The sequence below is a fragment of the Echiichthys vipera genome, assembly GCF_963691815.1.
Source record: "Echiichthys vipera genome assembly, chromosome: 11".
In the NCBI taxonomy this organism is placed as follows: Eukaryota; Metazoa; Chordata; class Actinopteri; order Perciformes; family Trachinidae; genus Echiichthys; species Echiichthys vipera.
Genome location: NC_139836.1, coordinates 9,081,064 through 9,104,104, shown reverse-complemented (window position 1 = coordinate 9,104,104; position 23,041 = coordinate 9,081,064). Strand labels below are relative to the sequence as shown.

Genomic DNA, 23,041 nt, shown 5'->3' with positions numbered 1-23,041 from the left:
TTATTTCTCTCTCAGTTGCTGTCTTTCTCCTCATCTTCTCTCATTCCGGCATTTAAACACAAAGTCAAAATATACTAAAGTGTTTGAGTAAATCAGGCCGGGAGCGAGAAAGAGACCACTGGAGAACACTCTTTCCTGACCTCAGCCTCGATTCGGTAGATTTTACCAACATAGCTGAGCAGAAGAACGGAAAGGCATATTTTAGTAAGTTTCACACCATTTAATAACTTGTGCCTTACCTTGCTGAGCTGACTGGCCGGTGAGCCGCTGTTGTTGACAGTGTGGCATTTGAAGTTCAGCAAAGATTCCCCCACGGCATCACGCTCTCTGCTCGTGTCCTTGTCGGTGCGGGAGTGGCTGTCAGGAAGGGGCGACTTGGCAGTTGACGGTGGCCGCTGAAGTGCCGTACAGGACAGGCCGAGGAAGTTAGACGGCCGAATGAGAAAGGCCTCCAGAGCTATGTTAGCAGATACCTGGGGGGGTTAGAGGAGTGGGGTAGACAGGGGGAACGGTTGGATGGTGGCGGAAGAGATTTTAATATTAGTCATTAAGCAGATGCTTTTATCCCAAGCGACAGCAGAAAAGGAAAAAAAAAATAGACGGAAGCAAGAAGAAACAAAGGAAGCAATTTATCTTTCTCTCGCCTTGTTCTAGCTTGAGCCAATTTAACTTCTCATTATTCTGGGCTGTAAGAAGAAGGTAAAGCTATAGGACATTTAGTCAGATAATCGACCTTTACCCTGACGGAGTGTGGCCGTGAGTGTGGGTGTTACTGTTTCGAAGTCCTTCCACACCTTAGAAATTACGTGATTGTCTCCAGTCAGCGCTAGATCAGCAATGCGCTCCACACACTGGACGATGCGAGTGCACGCTCTGGCCTCATTCTGCGCCATCCACAGGATATGCTCCTCCACTAGCATCATGTTACTGGCGATGTCTGATATATAGTCCCCGAGCTGCAGAAACACAAGTAGACACGTATGCAAATGGCCCATGTACACAACTACACAAACTGTACGCGCAAAGCCCACACACACACACACACATGCACACACGCACGCACACACACACACACACACACACACACACACACACACACACACACACACACACACACACACACACACACACACACACACACACACACACACACACACACACACACACACACACACACACACACACACACACACACACAGAAGCAGACCCATCATGTATATCAATCATATCCGCAACAACAGGCGCATTTATAATCTCCAGTCAGAATTGTGAGGGAGGCAATGGTGGCTTCATTCATTATAGGGAGATTTAATTTAGATTAGTAGCTCCAATGGGGCATAATCGCTTCCTTGGGATGGCAGTTCGCTATTTACTTACTGTACTTTTCATTGTTGCTTCATTTAACTGTTCTTTATTGGATGAATGAGGGTGGTCTCCTCAGCATTGTCTTAGGAATGATAAAACTCTAAGCATTCCCTAATAATATCTCGTCCCGGGTGACCTATGATGAATAATTGGACAAGTGAGAGGTAATATTGATTCTTTTCACTGACTAAGCTCAACACCCTTCCTCTCACACAACCTGACCTTCAATGTGACGCAAAGCCCTCTGACAGCCTCAGGCCACAGACAGAGGAGAAGTTCACTCAAGGTAAAACACACGGCTTGCCCAAAAAGAGATGCATCTTCATAACCGTAATTGCCATTCAGGTCCAACGCCGCCATGGGCAAGAGGAAAATGTATGAGGTGAAAAGTTAAGCTGTCTGGAATCGATTGAAGGATTAAGGCCAGAACGCCACCATGTTGCCATGTAATTTTAGGCAACTCCTGCCGTATCTAGCTAAGGGCCTCTGAAGTGTCCTCTTATGTTTCTTTAGTTACAGCTCTTGAATTTCGTTGTTACCTTTAGATGAGCTAGTGAACAATTTTCTTGATAAACCTCATCGGCAACAAATCATGCTTTCAGAAAACTGTGAACGAGCACATGCATGAATACTTTCAGAACAGGTTTAGCAGTTGAAAATATAAGTGCAGTAGTTATATTTAAATGGATTCTACCTACAGTAGTTGGCAGCCTGCACGCCCCCAGTTTTAAGAAACCGCCAGGAGGACAGGCACAGAGCTAATAAATCTAATGTTATGGACGAGAACAGCAGTTAACCCTAGAACACTATCGCTCAAATTCAAAACACCGTCACTAACGCCAGGAGCTTTTTACCCGAGATAATACACCCAATAAAAAGTAGAGTGGTGTTCTTTTATTTTAAATTGTGTGATGTAACACAAAATGAAAGAAAAGCATCATGAAGGGACCATATAAAGATTCTCCAAAATTACTGAAGAATTAGAAATTTGAGAACAAAAAAAATAATGAAGATGGAAACCTGTTGTTTGATCCAGCCATTCCTGGTGAAGGCTCAGTGGCCTTTGGTACACAAGTAACACTTTCCCTGGTCAGAATCCACCCAAAACCTACTTTACCTTCTTCCTGGGTGAAAATCACCCAAACATGTGCTTGTAGGAAAAAGTGTGTTTTGGATTAGGAAAACACCCATGCCATCAAAGATTTTTAAGACAATGCTGAAGCTACCCAGAGACCCATGACACTCAGATAAACGCAGCATAATGAAAATCACAAAAATTTATTTTCTCGGGTGAAAATCCCACGGAAATGGTTATATACATTTTAAGCCATCTTAAAAAAATCAATATCTATTTAATAATATGAATAGAGGATGTTTCTAAGTGTAACTTTAAACAGAGAAAAGTAAAGCAGTGAAAATATTCTAAATGTAGTGTACACTTACACTGATTTTAGGTGGACAGTAGACCACTTATGAAGGCAGAGTGGTGGATGGTTCCCAACTCACACCCAGGCAAGCAGGGTTCACTTCCCATTGCTGAGCATTATGTTCTGATGCTCTAGGGATGTTCTAACCCTAACCATCACCCTTTGTAGGCTAAAACCGGTCACAGCATGGTAGTTTTGTTGCCTTATCCTAACCGATACCAAAAGCAACTGTTGCGGTCCACTTCCGGTCTGTCCCCTTCTTGCAACTTCCACTCGCCATTTCGTAAGATATCTTACAAATTTTCGTGCAGAACTTTTCATACGATATTATACCAGCCCTAATCATGATAATATGTTGTTGTAGGTGATACACTGGCTCTCATACAACCCCTCTTTTAAAATTTCCAAACTATCCGTTTAAATTAGTGTCAGATTTTGGAAACGTGCTTCAAAGGAAACTGTTTTTTTATAGGCATGTGGATCTAAGGCTTACATCACATGTTATGAAGTAAACTATTTGGTGTGTGACTGTGTTTTCACTCTTACATCTCTACGTTTCTCCACCAGCCTTGTCAGTCTCTCCACCAGGTGTGTGACAAAAATGACATCCATGACATCAGTGAAGTGTGCCGCCCTGCTGGTGAAGGCCACTAACTGCTGGCCTAAAGGCTGAGCATTGGTGGTATTAATAGTTATCTGGAACACAAAGGCATATGCAGCAATATTCAGAGAGGATGATCACACAGTCACAATGCAGAAATTACACGAAACAGCTCTGTCAAAATATAATAAATCACTGCCATGCATGTAGTTTTGAATCTAAATACTTAAATGTGGTAGAGTGATCCAGTGAGTAATGTAGAATGAAACAGCTCGTCATCAGTCAGTTTTTATTACACATTCAGATCTGCAAATAGTTGCAGGCTACAGATGAATCAGAAGAGATGTTTGTTTCTGTACTCTAGGAATATGAAGTTAAATTTTGCAGTTAATCAGTCTGAGCAGGTTGGCAAATATGTAAAAGTCAACAAGTTGAACATCAGTAGAGAAAGGGGGATAAAGTGTGGAATAGAATCGGTGAATGAACCTGAGCACAAGTTATCCGTATGATCTGGTACCTGTGTGAGCTCATGCAGCATGCGGGTCAGTTCGCTGGCATACGGGCACTGAGTGTAGTCCTCTTCAGTCCACCGTCCAGTCCGGTCGCAGCTCCGCCAGGCCTTCTTCTCCTTCTGGCTGGCGGTGTGAGGAACGCTGCCAGAGAGGTGGGGGGCAGAGCCAAAGGTGGCAGGAGCGCAGGGCAGGAAGGCAAGGATGCCAGCTAAAGTCTTTGGCCACCTGCCACACAAGATATCAGCAGTGAAGTGAGTTTAGGAATCTTCACTCACTGCGCCAGATGGCAATTTCATACTCCCTGTACATAGGAAATTATTAATTTGCATATTTGATTTACAGCTATCTCTAATTATTTTTCAGAAGACTGCCAAATTCTGATACTTGATTGTGAAACAATGTGTTGTTTTAGTAATGACTTCTGACTTAATTAGCTTTATTTACTAACTTTATTAATCAACTTTATCTTTCCACCATGAAACTAATGAATTGTTTCGTTAAATGACAGAATGCACTTAAAGGGGCACTGCACCAATTGTAGCATCAAGATTAGTTCACTCTTTATGGAAACGACCAGCCTGGCATCACCAGACTAATTCGCTAATGCATATTTGTCTGGAACCTCTAAGTTCATTTTCGATTTCCAAGAGGCGTTATCAACAGTGCAGCGCAAAACACCACTGAATGCATTTCGACAGACCTACAACCAATCACAGCAATGTAACAAAGTAGTACTGAGTGACACATGAAAGTTGGGGCAGTGCTGTTTTGCAGCAAGAAAAAAATGGTGACAGGGTCACAAACTTTCCAAAATAACAGCTAGACAGTAACAATGACCTTGACTGACATTTGATCAGTGCTGCCTAGTCTGACAGTTTGATCTGAGTTTCATGTACTGGAGGGAGAATGCCAGTTACAGCTCGAAGCATGGCACTTCTCTCTCACTCAATGTCTCCAAGTTGCACCCCAAAAGAACTGAGACACATTGTTTCTAGCGGCCTTGTAGGCAATAAGATGTAATTGCAGGCGAGCCTGTTCTTTCAGAGCCCTCCATCCTGTCGCGTTTAATGGTTGTGATTGACCTGTCGGATCTCAAGTTGCTGAAAATCCGTCTGTATGAGAGAGGGGCCAGACGTACCTGCCTGAGCAATATTTCAAGGCTAGGTGAGTACTACTACCTGTGGACACAGTTGCAGAATTAATTTTGTGCCTCTGAATGAGATCTTAAAGCAATACCTGTCTGTTAAGTCACTGTGTAGGTCAGACATGTCACAGGAAACTGATTTGCTACAGGTATGCTCTGGCATTCTACGCCACCGAAAGCCTTCTGTCCCCAACTTTTAGTTTGGTCGCACTTTTCCGCTCAGATATGAGTCTGCCGCAGCTTTCCATGGACATTGCATGGCAGCTCGCTGTAGGCTACACTTCACAGCTGCATGGTGTGTTTTCAGCATTAGTGATGTGTATTTCCATCACCTAGCAGCGGTTGGTCTGCCAGAGAGGGTAGACTGAGCTAATGAAACAGACTCGCTCTTCAACTCATTTGTGTATGAAGCAGCGTACAAATTGTTTTCTCCATTTTTGCTAGCGTTGCAAGTAAACTGTTACTATAGCTGAACAACCAAACTGAAATAATGAAATTAACAAATTAAATTAAGCTTCAAAAGCAAGTGAAAGTGTGATCCAAAACACACACCTGCAATTACAGCTTATCACCATAGGTGCAGCCAGGAAAGGTCTCACAAAGACGCTGTTGAACTGAATCATGTGGAATGTAGGATTTAGTGTTTTGGAGCTCGACCCATATAGCTACTAAGCGAGTCAGGATATATCAGCCTCTGCTGTTCAATGTTGAGCATTAATTATTTAATTTGTCTCTCACCAGTCCCCATCTTTATGAAAGTGAAATACTAAATTGACACAGATGGAATATGGCAGAGAAGGATGCATATACGCAGAAGAAACCTGGTCATTCCATTTCCTTCCTGAAGGGTAAATCCAGCCTAAACGAGTAATTACAAGTGTTGTTCATATGGCCATGCAAAGTTCACTGAAGTCTCCTCTGAAGCAAGAAATGAGACTCTGTCAATAATGTCATCAAGAGCCAAGTCCTGGAGCTGCTCTACTGACCAACCTGTGATAGGGGCCGGGGTGATTTCACAGGGAAATTGAACATTTTCATTTTCTGGGTAATGCCTGTTAGTGTTTCAATAAAATAAAGCTCATTTGAGTGTGAAAAGTCAGCCAAACATTCACAGTCCACTACATTAGCCTCCATTTCCCACATAATAAAATAACTCCAGGTTTAGTTTCTTGGCGCTGCTGTAGATTAAAGGGTTATTTCTGTGCTTCTGCAGCCTTAGGAAAGAACTGTTTGTGCTCACACATATTGATCAATTTGTCAACAATCTGAGGAGAAACATGGGACTTATGTTTTTGCGATTTTCCCCTAAGGCAGCGTCAAACTCATACTGGTGAAAAGTAACTGAAGTAATGCTTAATATGGAAACGCTTTTGACTTCAGCTAAATGAGAATAAAGGAGCACTGCGCTCAGGAGGCAAGTAATCTGTTCTGAGGGTAGAGATCTGCCATCACGCTGCTCCCCACCCCATTCTCTTTTTTTTTCCCTCTCATTCCATCCATGTTGCTGCAGCAGCAGCAGCTACTTAGTAATAAATGGCGTTAATTTCACCCCCAACAAACTAGGGGGCTCATTTTCCAGTCCATTACTCCAAAGCTCCAGCGGCTACAAAAGGAGTGTACATGACAACAGCACACCCACAGGGTAGGAGAGGTGGAGCATGTGAGAGTGTGTGTTTCAAGGTGGTCACAAGGAGTGGATGACAGGAAAAAGGAGGACAGATGGAGGATGAGGAGATGCGTAACCTGATTCATTGAATCAAGTGCTCTCCTTTTTTATAGTCTTGTTATAAGACCAAAATATATTGAGCCATAATGTTTGTGGGAGTTTTCACATCACATATCCAATTTATATTAAAATACAAGAACTGTCCAAGCTCTACTGTACATACTAAATCCTGGTCTTTGACAGTTAATGAGCCACATCTGATGCGAGGCAGGCATGGTGTGGCAGACTATCATCAAGTGGGAAAAAAACAGCATTACAACAGCAAGATGCACATTGACTGCACTGTACATGAAGGCATAATAGCAAGTGAGTGCAGTGATTACAGTATTAATATTTATAATGTAGACTGTAATTGGGACTGGTGACTTAAATTATAGTGAAGTTAAACTATTGTCTAATTTTGCTGGAGACCTCCTGGTATCAGCTCTGAAAACCAGCTATTAATGTCCATTACCACTAATTACACAGAACTATCTGGTAAAGCAAAACTACACTTAAGTTTCAAGGATACACTTTATCTATACAATCTTTTTTATTTTTTTCCGAGGCAAGAGAAACCTTGCTGTTAAAATGTTGAAAATAGGCTTATTCATGTTCTTTCTTAGACAGAAAGATCAAGACAGCTGCACTCATATGTTCTGTACAAGTTGAAGTTAAAACCAGTGGCCAGTTAGCTTAGCTTAATACATAAAATGGTAAGAGGGGAAACAGCTAGCCTGGTTCTGTTTGACGATCTCATATTCTGCCCAACAACACCCGAGAGACTCACTTTTTTACACATTCTATCTTGTTTTGATTGTAATAAAACCCCATTAATTGTATTTTTTTATAGAGATTAAAAAATGTTCAATAAATAAAAATTATTTATTGAACTTAAGAATTACTGGCAGGTGGATTTTGTTACCTCTTGACAGAGGTAATTTGACAAAAGACACAAAGACAAAAGACATCTCAGGACACTTTCCATAAAGAGTAGGTCTAAACCACACTATCTAGTTATTTATGATTTACAGAGACCTAACAATTCCCCCATGAGCTAACAGGGGGGTTGGACAGACCCTAGACTCATGGAGGTCTTGACTGGTTGGGGTGAAAGGGACAGATAGATAAGGAGAGTTTGATAGAACCGAGAGATAGTCAGCGACCTCAATAATAACATTAACAGCTATGATAATAATAGGATAATGACTGATAATAATTATGGCAGTGGATACACTAGAATGACGTGAATAGTAGCACTAATAGAATTGAACGGCCACGCTCCAGCGGCTGTACATAACCACTGAGAAGTGACTCACCTGAAGTCCCCCTTGTTGTTGGTGACTCTGTCAGTGGGGCAGTAGGGTGCCGACGTCTCCAGAACAACTATCTCCATTTGTTGAGAAATGTTGCCACGGAAACTGGTCACCAGGCACTCCCAGATGCCAGCGATGCCCACGTCTATGTTTGAGAGGATGACCTCACTGGAGAAGGAGAACAGAAGCGTAAAATTGGGAGTGAGAGGATAACGTGTCTGTGTGGTGTGTGTAATAGCTTGTGAATGTTTTCCAACTCTGTGTGCTTCAAATGACATTGAAAGGTTTTGACAAGGTGATGGATTAGTATTTGGTCTTAGGTTTAGGGTTAAATGTAGACAGAGGATTATCTTTGTGTTAGGTCTTGAATGTAGGGTAGTTTGGATTATTTTTTGGATTAGGCTAAGGATTAATGGCAGTCATGCAGTGGGGAGAGTTAAGGTTAGAGTAACATTTGAAGGATTCTGCAGTCACTGGAAGTGTCACATCAGTACGGGACCACTTGTGTGTACTTCACAAAATGTAATGCATTTAGAGACCCTTTGAGCAGTGTATGAAAATGCAGCGTCTTAAAATGTTGTCGGTGACTTAAGATGATCATTACTCATGCTTATCTTTCCTACTTTGTCACAGCGATTCCTATCTCAATGGAAATTGCCTGATTAAACAAAGGATGGTGAAACAGTGACAAAGAGCCAATGCGGGCCATTTTCCAAGGCGACTAATCTTGAGGATTTTACTCCTTATGAAAAAAGGATAAAAGCCGGCAGAGATTGCTAAGCAACGGGCATTATCACCATGGAAATACTACCTCCTTGAGAAATTCTATCTGTTTAATTTCTAAATGCAATCCAGTTGTAGTCATAAATACACATTACATTGTGTGCACTTAAAGAACTACTATATAATGCCTTTTTAGTGATTTAATTAAGCCATGTTTGTTCTTTATACTAGTCACAGTACATCCACACAATAAGTTTTTAAATGCGACTTAAAGAACAATGCTCCACATGGGGAAAGTACAGCAGTTGAAGTTTAAAATGATAAGTGACAGGCTGGACAGGAAACTGCAATCTTTCAGAGTAAAGATGATTAGTGGCGGAGCGGCTCTGATGTGGAGAAGCTGTAATCCCAGCAAACGTTTCTCAGAGGATGGGAGAGAAATATTACTCACAAATATTAAATGGCTTCATTTGGTCTCCGTCCCTCTCTCTTCTTCTCCTTTTTCTATCTCAATATGCTTTTTACAAGTACAACTATTCTAGGCCTGAGCCCGTCCCAGCATGCCCTGGGCGAAAGCCAGATAACAGAGAGGGGTAGTTTTAGTGAGAGACAACCAGCATGAAGACTGACTAAAAACATAATATGACTAGTGACTGCATTGCATTTTGGTCTACTGAGTGCGAAAAATGGCCTCATGGATTTCTCCCTGTGTGACTTTTGATCAGTCTAAAATAGTGCATTTAAACAAAAGGCTTTGTCTTTGGATTCTGCCAGAGACATTAACCTGACCTTTGCTGTTGATGTTTCACAAAGCTAACAAAAAAAGTTTGACAAAAAGAACCCCTATGTAGTTATGTAGAGTGCATTTGGCAAGCTATCCAAAAAAAAATATTTTGGACGGCAAAGGAAAAACAAACAAACATTCCCACAGAATGGCACTATGGTAGAATAGAAAATGCATGACATGTTGATTTGGTGATGTTGTCTTGTTAATAAAAAAAGGAATAGAATACACTAAATACATTTTTTTAGAAAATGTAAATTTAAAATTTTTAAAGTTACAGAAATTACATCAACCAGTTTTGAAGGCTTTTTATGTATTCTAAGATTTGTTTCTCTCTTCATAAATTAGTCTGTGTTCAATATGTGATACAAACACTAATGCCAACAAATGAAAGTAACCCTGTGTGTCAGTCAAATGCTTTCAGTCTAGATACCAAAGTTCCAAATAAGCTCTAGTGTGTTGAATTGTATAAAAAGATTACCTGTGTAAACATTCAAACGCCAAAATGAAATCACATTGTGCTCGGGTGTGAACTTGTCTGCACTGCTGTTTGTTGTTGCTCTGATTTGAATACAAGCAGAAATCAGAGAATGCTGTAAACATGCCCTGTACCAAAAGGACCCTGACTTTGCTCCAATGACTTTTCTGTAGGCGATTTATGAAAATGAATCAAATAAGACCTGATTTCATCTTCTGTGTTCCACTAAAGCTCTCCTTTCTGATTGCTTTTCTAAAAGGCCTTAAATCAGATTTGAACGCTTGACTGAGATGATGACATTCTGAGTTAGAGAGCAAGTGTGCGTGTGTGTGTGTTTGTGTGTGTGTGTGTGTGGGTGTGTATGTGTGTGTGTTTGTGTGTGTGTGTGTGTGTGTGTTTGACTGTCTGTGAATACATGTGAGGGATTTTGCATGTGTGCAAGTACATTTAAGTTTTCTGAAAAACATTTCTGGGCATTTTTAGCTCATTAAGAAGGAGTTTTGCACCAATCATTGTTTGGACAGGTGCTTTTTGAAGTATTCTCATTAAGATGGAGTTCGACAAACTTTTGACGTACTGTAAGAATCTTACTGTAGGAATGAGTCACCCTCCAACTGTGAGTATGTCTCTTACTCTTACCCCTCTTTCCCATGCTTATTCTGCCCACACTATTCCAATCACTCACTGTACTCTCTCTCTAGGTAACCCCCCCAACCTTCCACAGGACACAAGTTGAGTTTAAAGTGTGGACTCTAGTTATGGTCCAGTTATCATGCTGTCTGTGCAGTGCAACAGTCACATAACGGACCACAATGAGGACTTGTCATGTCTGTCTGAAAACCTAATCTAAACAGATACTATAAATGATACATTAAACTCTATCGGACTCTATTTGCACATGATTGGTATTCATAGAATACCACTCAAAGTGACTTTCTTTGTCAGACAGGATAATGAAGTTGGTAGGAAATATCAGTTTATGTCCATGTTACAAATACTAAGCCAATATTGACCACTTAATGATTAAGAAATGTGGAGCGTTCAAGACACGCCTCTCCAGACTCCACTAGATTGAGAAAAAAGGATTATAAGTGGAAATCTGTTTTCACCCAAATAAATGCGAGTATAGGCAGTACTTGAGTGGAGCCATAACCCCAAATAAGAATTACAATAACCTCGGCGTAATAAATTACCAGATGTTTGACAAACAGAATTATGTCTGATTCCCTTTATCTGGCTGCTGTTTATCTCACTCTACAGAACATCTGGTCCTATATCAACCCCAATTTCAATTGTAAACTTCTATGTTTCAGTAACACTTTCTATGAAGGCCATGTCTATACTGCATTATGAGGCCATTCGAAATGGATTATAATTAATTCATAATTCTTTATGACTGCACTATAGAAACAGTCCTAAAATATTAATGATGTGACTTTCTATGAACTATAAGTTTAAATGTCTGCTGGATGCTCTTGACTAGTTATAAACTAAAGGTTGACTGTTGGGGCTTATAATACATCACGATAACCTGTAGACACCTCAACAATCAAATGTAGTAAGAACTCATAGTGCTACGAACTCATAGTGCTACGATTCAGCATAGATTCTCCCCAAATAATTTTCTCTTCTGTCCCGATTAGTCCCTGAATGTATTAAAAATAGACCTTGCTCTAAACATTTGCAAATTTGCTGATGATCTCCAAGCTGACAGGTCCTGATGTTATTACCAATCTTACATTACAGCATTCTATATTCAAAAACAGTTGGTGAAGTGTGAAGTGTCATTAAACATTATTTGTCATATAAATATTTTAGGAGAGTGTTCACAGAATAAATTATGCCTGCAATAATATGGATCCTTGTACATACATAACATAAAACAGATCCATTTGAATTTCTATGATTGTTGATGATGCTGATAATGATGCTGATTGCGGTGGTGGGGTTGGTGGTTAGCATGTGTGCTTGAAACTGTGTGATAACATGCATGCAGGCGTGTGTGACAGAGCTGCTGCACTTGTTGTCTCCAACCATGAATAGTCTGCAGCGGGGATGGTTACATCATCGCTGAACATGGGCCAACTGTCTGAATGCTGGGAAATACACAGGGAAATACCCCCCACCCCAACACACATACACACCCAGCCGCCCACCTCCCTCTCCCTCTCTGTCTCACACAGCCTGCAAGTGAAAACTTCACTACTGCAGGTGAATTCTGCTACAGCCTGATCACAAATGTCTCTGCTGCACCGAGAAAAAACGAGGAGCAGCCGGTCCAGTTTACAGAAAAAGGTCAACCTCACATAATAAACATATAAAGAAATGGCCCCGGTATGTGTAAAGCAGTAGAGTGGGGGCACACATAAGCAATACACAAAGAACTGACCTACATCCACAGTAACACTGTACCCATTGTGGAACAGCTCCCCAAGGACTCATTAGTAACATTTATGCTTGCACGCTAATATTTAACAATTTGTTTACATAATGTTGCTTACAAGACTGTAAACTTTCAATCTGTCCCCTCTACCCAACAAATGTTCCAAAACTGGAACATTTTCATGCAAACTCTGCTGATTAAACAGAATTTGTGCAATTTTGATCCTACGCCTCAACAGTTTTCTTTGACATTCAGCTGTCAGGAGAAGTAATACATTCAGGTGCACATGTATATTCAATATGCACACAGACATAACACGTAGGGACACAATTCACTCTGATATAATGAACATACTATTTCAGTCGGAGCAGCATCCATATTAAATTAGCTCCTTTTCTTAACCCACTCTATCCATAACTCTACACAGTATATCATGTAGATTGTTCATAATTTACATTCCACTTTGTCCTTATTATACTTCACCCAGTGTAATGAGAAGATTTTATTTTTCTTTATTGACTGAAACTGGCAAGCAGTGAAGTGACGAACCCAGAGGTAAAATCTGTACACATGTAAGCGTAATCAGATTTGGTATCTTTAGCAACTGTTGTTGCACAAAATCTCATAAACAAAGCCCAGAACTTAAGACAGTGAGGAAAAACGACATAAAGTGCAACAGAGGCAGCAATTTAAAGACAACACAGCAGAATGCAATAACAGAGGAGAGAGACGTGGGTGGAATTTAAAAAAAAGTAATGTTAATGTTTGTAAGCAGGAGCAGAGTCCTATAAAAAAGAAGAGGGAGATAACCAGCAGAGACGCAAATGAAGAGGCAGAGAAAAACTTTGCCTTTAGTAATATTTCCAAATCAGGTTCCTCATTTTGTGCAAGATTAGCCTGATTAAAAATGAAGAGGATAAAGTAAGATACATCCGAAGTGTCTGTCGTAGCTAGCTACAGGGCTTTAAAATGTTTGATTAATGAAACATGAGTCACAGGCTGGTCCCACTGCTGCCGCTAGCATAGCTAATACTGGGAATTTGGCACGACACCATTGCTCAGCAGAAGTCTGGCCCACATCGCGGAACCATCAGGCCTCATGGGGCCTGATTTTTTTCTGCTGCTGCTCACACTGCAGCAATGTAAACGGATCCACTTATCAGCCCACCTGTGCCAGCAAATAAGAGGCTGTAATGACACGGCACAGTGCGATATAACACTACAAAAGCTACAAACAAACAGAAAACATATTTCATAACATGATGCCTGCAGTAAGCACAGATCATTTGATGTTTTGAATGTCTACACTGGCTGTTTGCCTGATACAGCCTAAAGCAGGATGAGCAGAATTTAGCTGAGAAAATACCCGCAAAACAGTTTGGGTTCACCTTCAAAAAGGTCAGTTCACTGAGGCTTTGGCATCTCCACTCGCGTTGCTGCAACACTGTGCAACAAATCCAGACGAGGGCTTTAAGCAACGCGCTAAATCCTGTGTGTTCAGTCTTTCCCCTCTGATGGGGCATGCAGGGCGAGGCTGACTGACTCAGAGGACATTTATCCAAGATGAAGTCTTCAACACGGGCCGCAACGACTAAAATATTGTCCACAGCGTCTGGCATGTCAAAGTCCAAAACATTAGTTGTGTTTTTTTTTGTCTCAACAAGTGCTGGATCAGTGAAATCACACAACTTTAATTCCCCCCACACGTTTCTCTCAACACTCTAGCTGAAGATAAAGCTCAGGGTGAAGGTTGAAGTTCAGCCCAGGCACAGCAGATTGCTTTTGTTGGACAGAGCTCTGTTACTCACTCATCAGCTGTGGAAATGGTGTCTGCTCCTTGCAGGTTTTCTACTGGAGGGACACAGTTTTAGGTGCCAAGAGCAACATGACCCAAATAGGTTCCACTTGGGGGAGAAAATTGCATTATTTGTGTAAACAAAAGGAGAGCAGCGGGTAATTGCAAGCAGGGGCCTGATCAGAAAGTGAGCAATGAGAAATTCATCACGTAACATTGTGAGACACCGAGCTGGAAAAGTAAAGTCAAAATTCTGGGGGACTTGTTATTGAGATGTGGAGCATTACAGTTCGTGCTGATGGGACTGAAGTAGCAGAAGGCAGGAGATGACAGACAGTCAGTACAGCCAACACAGAGTTGCATGAGGTGTTGCACAATAAGGATTCATCTCCTCTCTGATGGGCTTCTAAGTATGAAGTCAGTGACTTCAAACCTGAATCTCACTGCTGTTGAAAGATTTTAGTGAGTTCGCTGGATGTAGCTCACTCACAGGATGTCAGACCCCTTCTCCTATCTGTTATGAAAGGGCGCCGCTGCTGCATCTGGGGCTTAGTGTAGCATCATCACATGCATCATATTTTGAAAAAGGATTAAGTTTTGTATGTATAATATAAATCTGTAAAACAAGTATAGTTTTCAAATATTGTCAGTAAAAATGGGCAGTATTTCTCTTCAGTGCAAGTGAAATGCAGTAAGGTAAGGTAAGTATGAAGTTTGCACAAATTTTAAATATTGTAAGTATAGGCCTATCATTTCAGTCTCCACCACTGTAGATAATGGTGGGTAATGAGTACTGAAAGATAAGAATGATAAACTACTGCATGGATCCTTACCAATGAATAACACACTATACACACAACCATGCCAAGAAACATCACTGAGACACCCAAACCTGACTAAAAGTGCTTTTCCCTGCCCTGTAAACCAATTCTTCAAGGTACATAATGAAAAGGTAAAAAAAATATTGATATTTGTAGCATTTGCAGTTGGGGAATGGTATACCTTCTCAGAAATGGAGCGGAAAAGTATCTGGCACTCTTGTTGCCAAATAAACCACACAACAAGAGGCGTTCTAGCCCTGTTGACACAGGGATACATATTTCTGTCAGCGCTCCATCAATATTTATGCTAGAGAGCAGGCACCAATTAAACTAATCAACAGCAATGTGCTCCTGCGTCTGATTCTTATTGCCACAGCATGACGTCAAATGCATTTACTATAACGCGAACGCACACACTCACACACACACACACACACGCTTCAGACCACCAAGAAAACAAAGACAGGAAGAGGATGCAGGCTTGCGGCAACATCTCCTATAAAAAAACAAACAAAAAAAACGGTGTTGCCAGTCTACTTTATCACTGCAATTATGAATCAGCATCTGTTCCTCTTAGCGTGTGATCAGCTCGGGCCAGCGCTGGGGGATCGGCTGTGCGGCCAACCTCTAGAGACGAGCCGCAGATTGCTCTGAGGTGTTGGCGTGCTGCCAAGCCAATTCTGTCCTGTCCTTTCAGATCCTTATCAAGGGCGGCATAAACAAAAGGTAAATCACAGCTCCTATGGGTGAGTGAGCGATGGAGAGGGGGATGTCTGTGTGTGTTACATCTTGACTTGCAGTGACCCCTGTTAACATGTGTGTGCTGAATGAATGAACATCTGTGATCTACACTGTCTGCAAGTGCACATTTCTCTATGTAACATGAGGAGACTGTTTATGCAGCAGATTATTTGTATCTGTATTTAGACTTCATCTGCACGGGTGGACTCACAAACATCTTTGGCAGTGTGTGTATACATGTGTCAGTGCAACAGGCCAGTTAACAGCTAATCAGCTCCCAGCTCACATTCTCCCATCCATCCTCCCTCCACGCCTCCCCCCTTCTCTCTCCTCTGCCTGTACCTGGTGAGCAGGCAGCAGTCATGGAGCAGGGTGTCCTCCACGTAGACGCCCCGGTCCTCCTGCGTGGTCACGATGTGGCCGTTGTGATGCCACCGCAGCTCCACCGAAGGGTCCAGGTAGGAGGAGGTGCACTGCAGGGGTAGGCGGTCTCCACGAAAAACCACTTGTCTCTGGGAGGGGATGAGCTGGAAGAGGGGCATCTCCAGAGGTCCATCTGGAAGACGGGGAGAGGATAAAACAGGTAGGTCAGCTTGTAAACCTTTCCTTCCCCCCTTTCCAGAGGAGGGAAGGTAGAGAAAGAGAGACAGAGGTCGTTCTTCCATCCCTGGATGAAAAAGAAGGAAGGCACATAGGACGTTTTAAGGGATCTGTGTTTGTGGTGTTAAAATCCACAAATGTGGAATTACATGCGTGAATTGAAATCAGAATTAACCCTGCACACACAACCACAAACACACTTAACCTATGCTCCCGAAATATTAACACACACACACACACACACACACACACACACACACACACACACACACACACACACACACACACACACACACACACACACACACACACACACACACACACACACACACACACACACACACACACACACACTCTGTCAAGGTCACACTCCTTCCCCCATCGTTTCACATGTTGTTGCTGTTGCTGGGTGAGATGAACAGCAGCCGATAAAGGAGAACAGCCTTGAGCGCTCCCCTGGACTCTCCTTGACTCCTTACATGTTCACAATGGAAGCCTGCCGGAACACCAGTGATAGGATTATTTACCTACCAGCTGGCTAAGTCCTCAAGCATGTTTGCCAGAGAATACGGATACGATAAGAATGAGATTAGAAGACAGGGAAGAGTGTTTAGTCCGGTGCCAGAACATGGTGGGGGGGGGCTTTTGTCGTTAAAATCCCTCAAGAACTGATTGATCTAATCATACTGGGGATATAGAACATAACGTGTCTCTAATCATGATGAACCTGTGGAAATGCATCAGTGTTTCCTGATCAAAGACTGGACCTGTATTTTGTTTTTTTATTATTGTTTTGTAGCATAGCACCTTGCAGTCTCACTGTATCCCTGCGGAGCATGTTCGTTGAAGACATTTCCTTGGACACGCTCCAAAGAGCAGCGTAAGCAAGCGCTTTGCCTTCGCTTGTATTCCAATCAATTGTGGATGTTGCTGCTGACAGGCAATTTGATATATGGGTCATAAAGTATTTTATTGCTCCATGCATTGGTTTGAAAAAATAAATAATGAAAGATCCGGTGATACGGCTGAATGTCTCCAACCCACAACTTAACATTTCTCTTAAACAGAAAAGAGCAGTGAACATAGCTTGACTGTTAAATGGTAATGCATAACCCACTAAGCAATCAAGGCTATTAACACATGCAGAGCTTTGACCTTAATTTTCTCCATAAGTAATTAATAATCATAGGTGCATAATCAAAAGTGCCATGTTTTCGAGAGTAACTAATATTGTATTTTCGACGATGACATGTGTAATTACTTGTGCTGACCCTGTTAGAGACTCTGTGATAGTCTTCTTCGGTAACAGTAGCTGAGGCTTTGTTATCTCCTGCGGCTGACACGCAGCAGAAACAGCATGGGAGCCATTGACTGTTGACTTGGCTGATGCTGATACTGTTGAAACAAGGCTTTGAGCCAAGGATCAGAATGTGGCTGCTTGCCTTCACCCGTTGGACACTGCCAGAGCAAAATGCAATTAGTGTGTGTGTGTGTGTGTGTGTGTGTGTGTGTGTGTGTGTGTGTGTGTGTGTGTGTGTGTGTGTGTGTGTGTGTGTGTGTGTGTGTGTGTGTGTGTGTGTGTGTGTGTGTGTGTGTGTGTGTGTGTGTGTGTGTGTGTGTGTGTGTGCGCGTGTGAGAGAGAGAGAGAAGGAAAGGAGGGACAGAGGCACAATGATATGCCTGCATGCGTGAGTCTGAGTACATTAACTGTGTGGCTCAATATGTGGAACAAACACCCTGTTCCCTGAGCAACAGGGCTTTGTAACGATACAGTTAATTTATTACAAGTATAGCAGTCTTTCTTAATGATGCCATGAGCATGCCACCAAAACTATGACTATGCCCTGTATACCTACGTATAACCTCCAATACACAAAAATCCTTAAAGGTCTGGTGTTATGCTCTTTTTCAGGTCCGTTGTTGTATTTGGGGTTTTTGCTTGAACATTTGTACATGCTTTAATGTTTAAAAAAAACCTTTTTACTTGAATGAATACACCTGTATTCACCCTCTATCTGAATCACTCTGTTTTAGTGCCTGACTCTTATAGCCTCTCACCTTAAAAGCACAGTCTGCTCTGATTGGTCAGTGTTTCCAGGTCTTGCACATCTGTCCTCTGCTTCTGCACCGTCATTGCAGCTGAGAAATGACTGTAACGGCACTGAAGTAGCACTTCCTACCTATATACAATATATATCCTAAGTATAAATCCTAAGTTAATTTGCCTGTTAAATGACTATCTATCAAAGAATGAGTAAAAATGCTGCGACTTGGGAAATACGGTCTGTGTGTCTGCAGTGACATTCCCGCACCAAATTCAAATGCAGCTCAGTTAGTTATGTCAGTCAATAGGAGTTGGTCTGCCCAAGTGGAGCTTGTTACTGCTAAAAGTGCTACTAAATTAAACATTTAAGTCGGAATTACGATTCGGGCTTACTCTTATGTGTCTGACCGGCGCAGGTACATTTCTTTACTGCTGACTCACAGTAGAAGCTCAACAGACAGAGAAAGAAGACGGTTCAGCTACAAAGTTTTTTAGTTACCATATCAGCAGACATCGTTCCCTTTCTCTCTTCAGACCTCCCTAACAGTATGGATCATGTGAAGGCATCATGCCGCATCTCTCAGGTGTGCTGCCAATCTACTGACATCATACAGTAGACACTGTTCAGTTTCAAAAGAAATTTTGGGAGATGAGGTCCGGGAGGGGCACCTGCAATTACATCTTAGCGCCAAAGCTGCCGCTAGAAACAGTGTAACTCAATTCTAATGGATTACAACTTTAAATGTTTAATGAAATCAATATTTATGGATTCAGACTGCTTTCATATTGCATGCATGTAATCCAGGGCATTTCTATCTCATTGATAACAGCTCCACAGTTTTCTCTTTGCTCTCTTCACACCTTATCAGAGCTGTATTAAGTAACTGTTGATGCAAATGGAAAACCAATTGCTACTGCTTCACATTAAACACCTTTTATTGTGAAGCAGCCACAGGAAACCTTGACCACAATCTTTCATTTTTTACTTGCAACCTTAAATGATAACAATTTTAAATTTGCACAGCAGTCATTATATTTCTCTATTCTGCCTTTAAATGATGAATTCATAATTTAATTTTACATTTAGAATCACACAAAAATATGTACTTGTGTTATTTGATTTACTTAATTGTATGCCTATCATAATCCATTTCACATTCATAAACATGTACACACACACCAATCATACTCATCTTCATTTGTTTCCTGCTTTAATGTTTTAACATCATGTGAGCGTAACATGTCACCTAAATGTTGAATGTCCAACCCATAGAGACACAACAGGAGCTTTGATGTTGCTGCTGCTGCATCATTTAAATGTAAATTTAATTCATCAATTTGTAAAAGCATTTTAAATCTGTCAATTGACGACTCATAAGTTATCGTAAAAGACTAAAATTAGCCACATGCTGTCACACACGAGGCTACATAATGCTCTGCACTGTCACAATTCTAAAGTTGTCTAACAATAAATATCTTTTTGTTTAAAAAAATATGGTATGAATAGAAAGCTTTCTTTGTTTATTCACGCAACAAAATGATTAACAGCTCAATTTGGATTCTCATGCATACAGAAATGGTTTTGAAAATAAAACGTTATAATTTTCAGAATGATTTACCTGTGTATTTTTATGTAGTCACTTCATTATCCCTTTTTCAAAGCAACTGACTTTTAAAAAGGTGTGTGACTGAACTTCAAAGACCCATATGACAGACAATGTTGAGTTATATGTCATGATATTGCTATATCCTTAAAGCATTAGGCACACCACAGGCTAAAAGGCATGGGCCTGCTAGGTTAATGTATTTATTGCATGATGCAAATTAAGGGCAATTGCACTGCTGTGTCATGACAATAATTACTGCTATAGAAAGCAGAGGCTTGTCCTGCAGTGCATAACACGCCATGTTAGCTCTGAACATAATGTCTGTGCTGGGGCTCTCATCCCAGCACTGTTCAAGAACCTAAAGTCTTTGGCTAGATGAGTCAAACAGATGCCTGCCCTGACCTTAACACAGGAAGCACCTGATCCTGACAGGAAGCTGCGTGCGCTCCTCTTTTCCCCTTCATTTGCAGGCAATGCCCGACCTGTATCACCACAGGGACAAGGGCTCATTGCTGGAATGTATGGTGCATCTGCTAGTCATCACGCTGGAGCCACTGGAGTAAGAAACAGACGCATCTTCTATTACACATCTTCGGAAAAACAAGGGGGGGGGGGGTCTCATCGGAGAAATATTAATATTTCTGACGGTTTGTGAGTGAAGAAGAAGGATATTTTCCTCCTATCCTATTATTTTTATTGATAACAAGAACCTAGCATCAGGTGCTGAGCAATATGCCATCCACACAGCCTTAACAACGTCCTGGCTGGTGTACATGACTGTACGACATTCCCTGACAAAGAGAAGCCATATGAAAATAATAACCACTGCATAACATTAAAAAAGAAATACTGTTTTTAGAGCGCAACACTGTATCCAATTGAAATGTGTTCATTGCCAAGCAAATGAATAAGATATTATAAGATGGAGTTCTGCTGTGGAGAGGCGGATGGATCCAAGCATGGCAAGAGAAGGGAGCCCAGAACGTTATCATTGTAATCCCATAATGGATGCTTTAAGGGCCTGAAAGGAGCGCTCCTCGTCCTGCCACTGGATTTCACTCATGGTTCTTTGTCTGTGGACTGAGCAAAATTACCCTGTAATTGCTTTGGCTTGTTCTCTGTAAATGAAAAACACATACAATTAGGATTACACAGAATACCTCCAGCATGTCTGTGGTGCAGACGTGTCAGGCCGGAGCTGTGTTTGCACAAACAGCATGTACAGTACATGCTGCAGCCTGGGACACATTTTTCCTCATTCGTTTTCTGCAAACTGTGTCACATCATGCATACAGTGCATCTTAATATAATGCCCCCCTCACTTCACACATACACACATGCACATACACACACACACAGACATACCCCACTACTAACCAATGGTTTTCTCATTCCTATATCCCCTGCGTGAACCAGATGTAAGGAGAATAGGAGGATGATTCTATCACATATGAGATACCATTCCCATGTGGACTGCAGCATTGAGCAGGGAGATAGAGCAACGGAGGGGAGGCAGAGAGGGAGGCATGGGGAGATTGCCTGTCAGTAACCGGTCTTTCAGAAAAAAGAAAGTAAAGACTCTTGGATTTCTCTTTAGTGCAGCTCCCAGTCAGTAAAGAGGTCATTTTGTTCTGCTTAAAAACTCTGTTTGATATACCCACTGCTGATAGACATCATTGTGCAACTATGTCTCTCCTAATCCTTTAGTCTTTAGACTCATTTAGTCTTAAAAGTCGTATAGCCAGTTTTGCAAATGATGTGCATGTTAAAATAGCTTTTCTACAAATTTGTCAGCCTTTTGAAAATCCACACATATTCTGAAACTGAAACAAGGACAATTAAAGGTCCCATTTTGGGAAACAAGATGTCCAAGTCTTTTTGTATTATAAATAGGTTTAGGTGCTGTATACGTTTTGTGAAAGTACTAAAATGCACAATCCACAGAAGAATGCACACAGCCCTTATTCCGAAACTGTACCTTTAAATGAACCATCAGGCCCTCAGGACATCTGTACGGTTGTGATGTCACAACTGGACTTTTTTTAAGATGAAAATGGTAAAGTGTTGTCACAGTCAGTGCAGAGACGCAGATAGTGCAGATGCTGAAGACGTGGAAACACTGACCAATCAGAGCAGACTGCGCTTTCTCAGGAGGGAAGCTTACAGAGACAGGTGCTTAAACAGAGCGTTTCAGACAGAGAGTGAAAACAGATATATTTACTGTAATACAAAATAATGTGTTTTTTGAACGTTATTGCATGGAAACATGTTCTAGTAGAGACCTCAAGTACAACTATGAACTTGAAAAATAGCATACCTTTGTACCTTTAAGAATTTTTGTGAATTTGCTGATTGATTGAACATTGTAAAAGTCTATCATACGTAAGCATCCGGGGTACCCACCTCCCTAGAATATTGTGGCCTGCTGAAGGCTTCATTGGGAAAGACTGCTATACTGGTAATACGTTTTTTTTCTTTTTTTTCCTGTATTTCTCATTTCTTTCTTTTTCTGCTGTAGGTAAGGTCAAAAACACACCACACTGTGTGCTTTTTAATATGAAGGACCTCTCATTTTCCAAAACTACATATACTATAGGGATGGTTTTTCTGAGTAAACCTGATCTTTTCCACCAACCTTTATAGATCTTTATGAGCTTGGCTCAGCTATAGTCTTCTACAACTGGCCAGTGAGCAACGTTGGTATAATGACTGCCAGGTCAAGTGTTATATGCTTTACTGAGAGCAGTTTGACATAACTTTGAGTGGCAGGAGATGGCATAGCTCATTTATTTTCCCGGCACAGATCCCTGCAGCTGATCTGATTTCAATGAGAAACTTCTGTATCACAAGCTCCTTCCTCTGGCATTTAAGGCTACTGCTGCCTCCAACACAGGTGGTACATAACAGGGCAAAGACAGCACACAAACTGCCATGAGACCATTTTTGCCTGGAGCTATCACTCTGGCAATTTTGAACTAAATCAATGCCTTATATT

At 41.4% G+C, this 23,041-nt stretch overlaps 1 protein-coding gene across 1 annotated transcript in view; it reads right to left on the bottom strand.

Moving 5' to 3' along the window:
• The window catches only part of adgra1b (adhesion G protein-coupled receptor A1b), a gene marked incomplete at its 5' end in the record, with an annotated part of 178,159 nt that overhangs the window by 116,172 nt on the left and 38,946 nt on the right, over positions 1–23,041 (bottom strand). The window contains 6 exons of the mRNA XM_083922752.1: positions 240–473; positions 795–956; positions 3,339–3,488; positions 3,911–4,130; positions 8,074–8,238; positions 16,138–16,351. Of these exons, the coding sequence (XP_083778878.1) occupies positions 240–473; positions 795–956; positions 3,339–3,488; positions 3,911–4,130; positions 8,074–8,238; positions 16,138–16,351 (1,145 nt within the window). The remainder of the gene's footprint in view (positions 1–239; positions 474–794; positions 957–3,338; positions 3,489–3,910; positions 4,131–8,073; positions 8,239–16,137; positions 16,352–23,041) is intronic.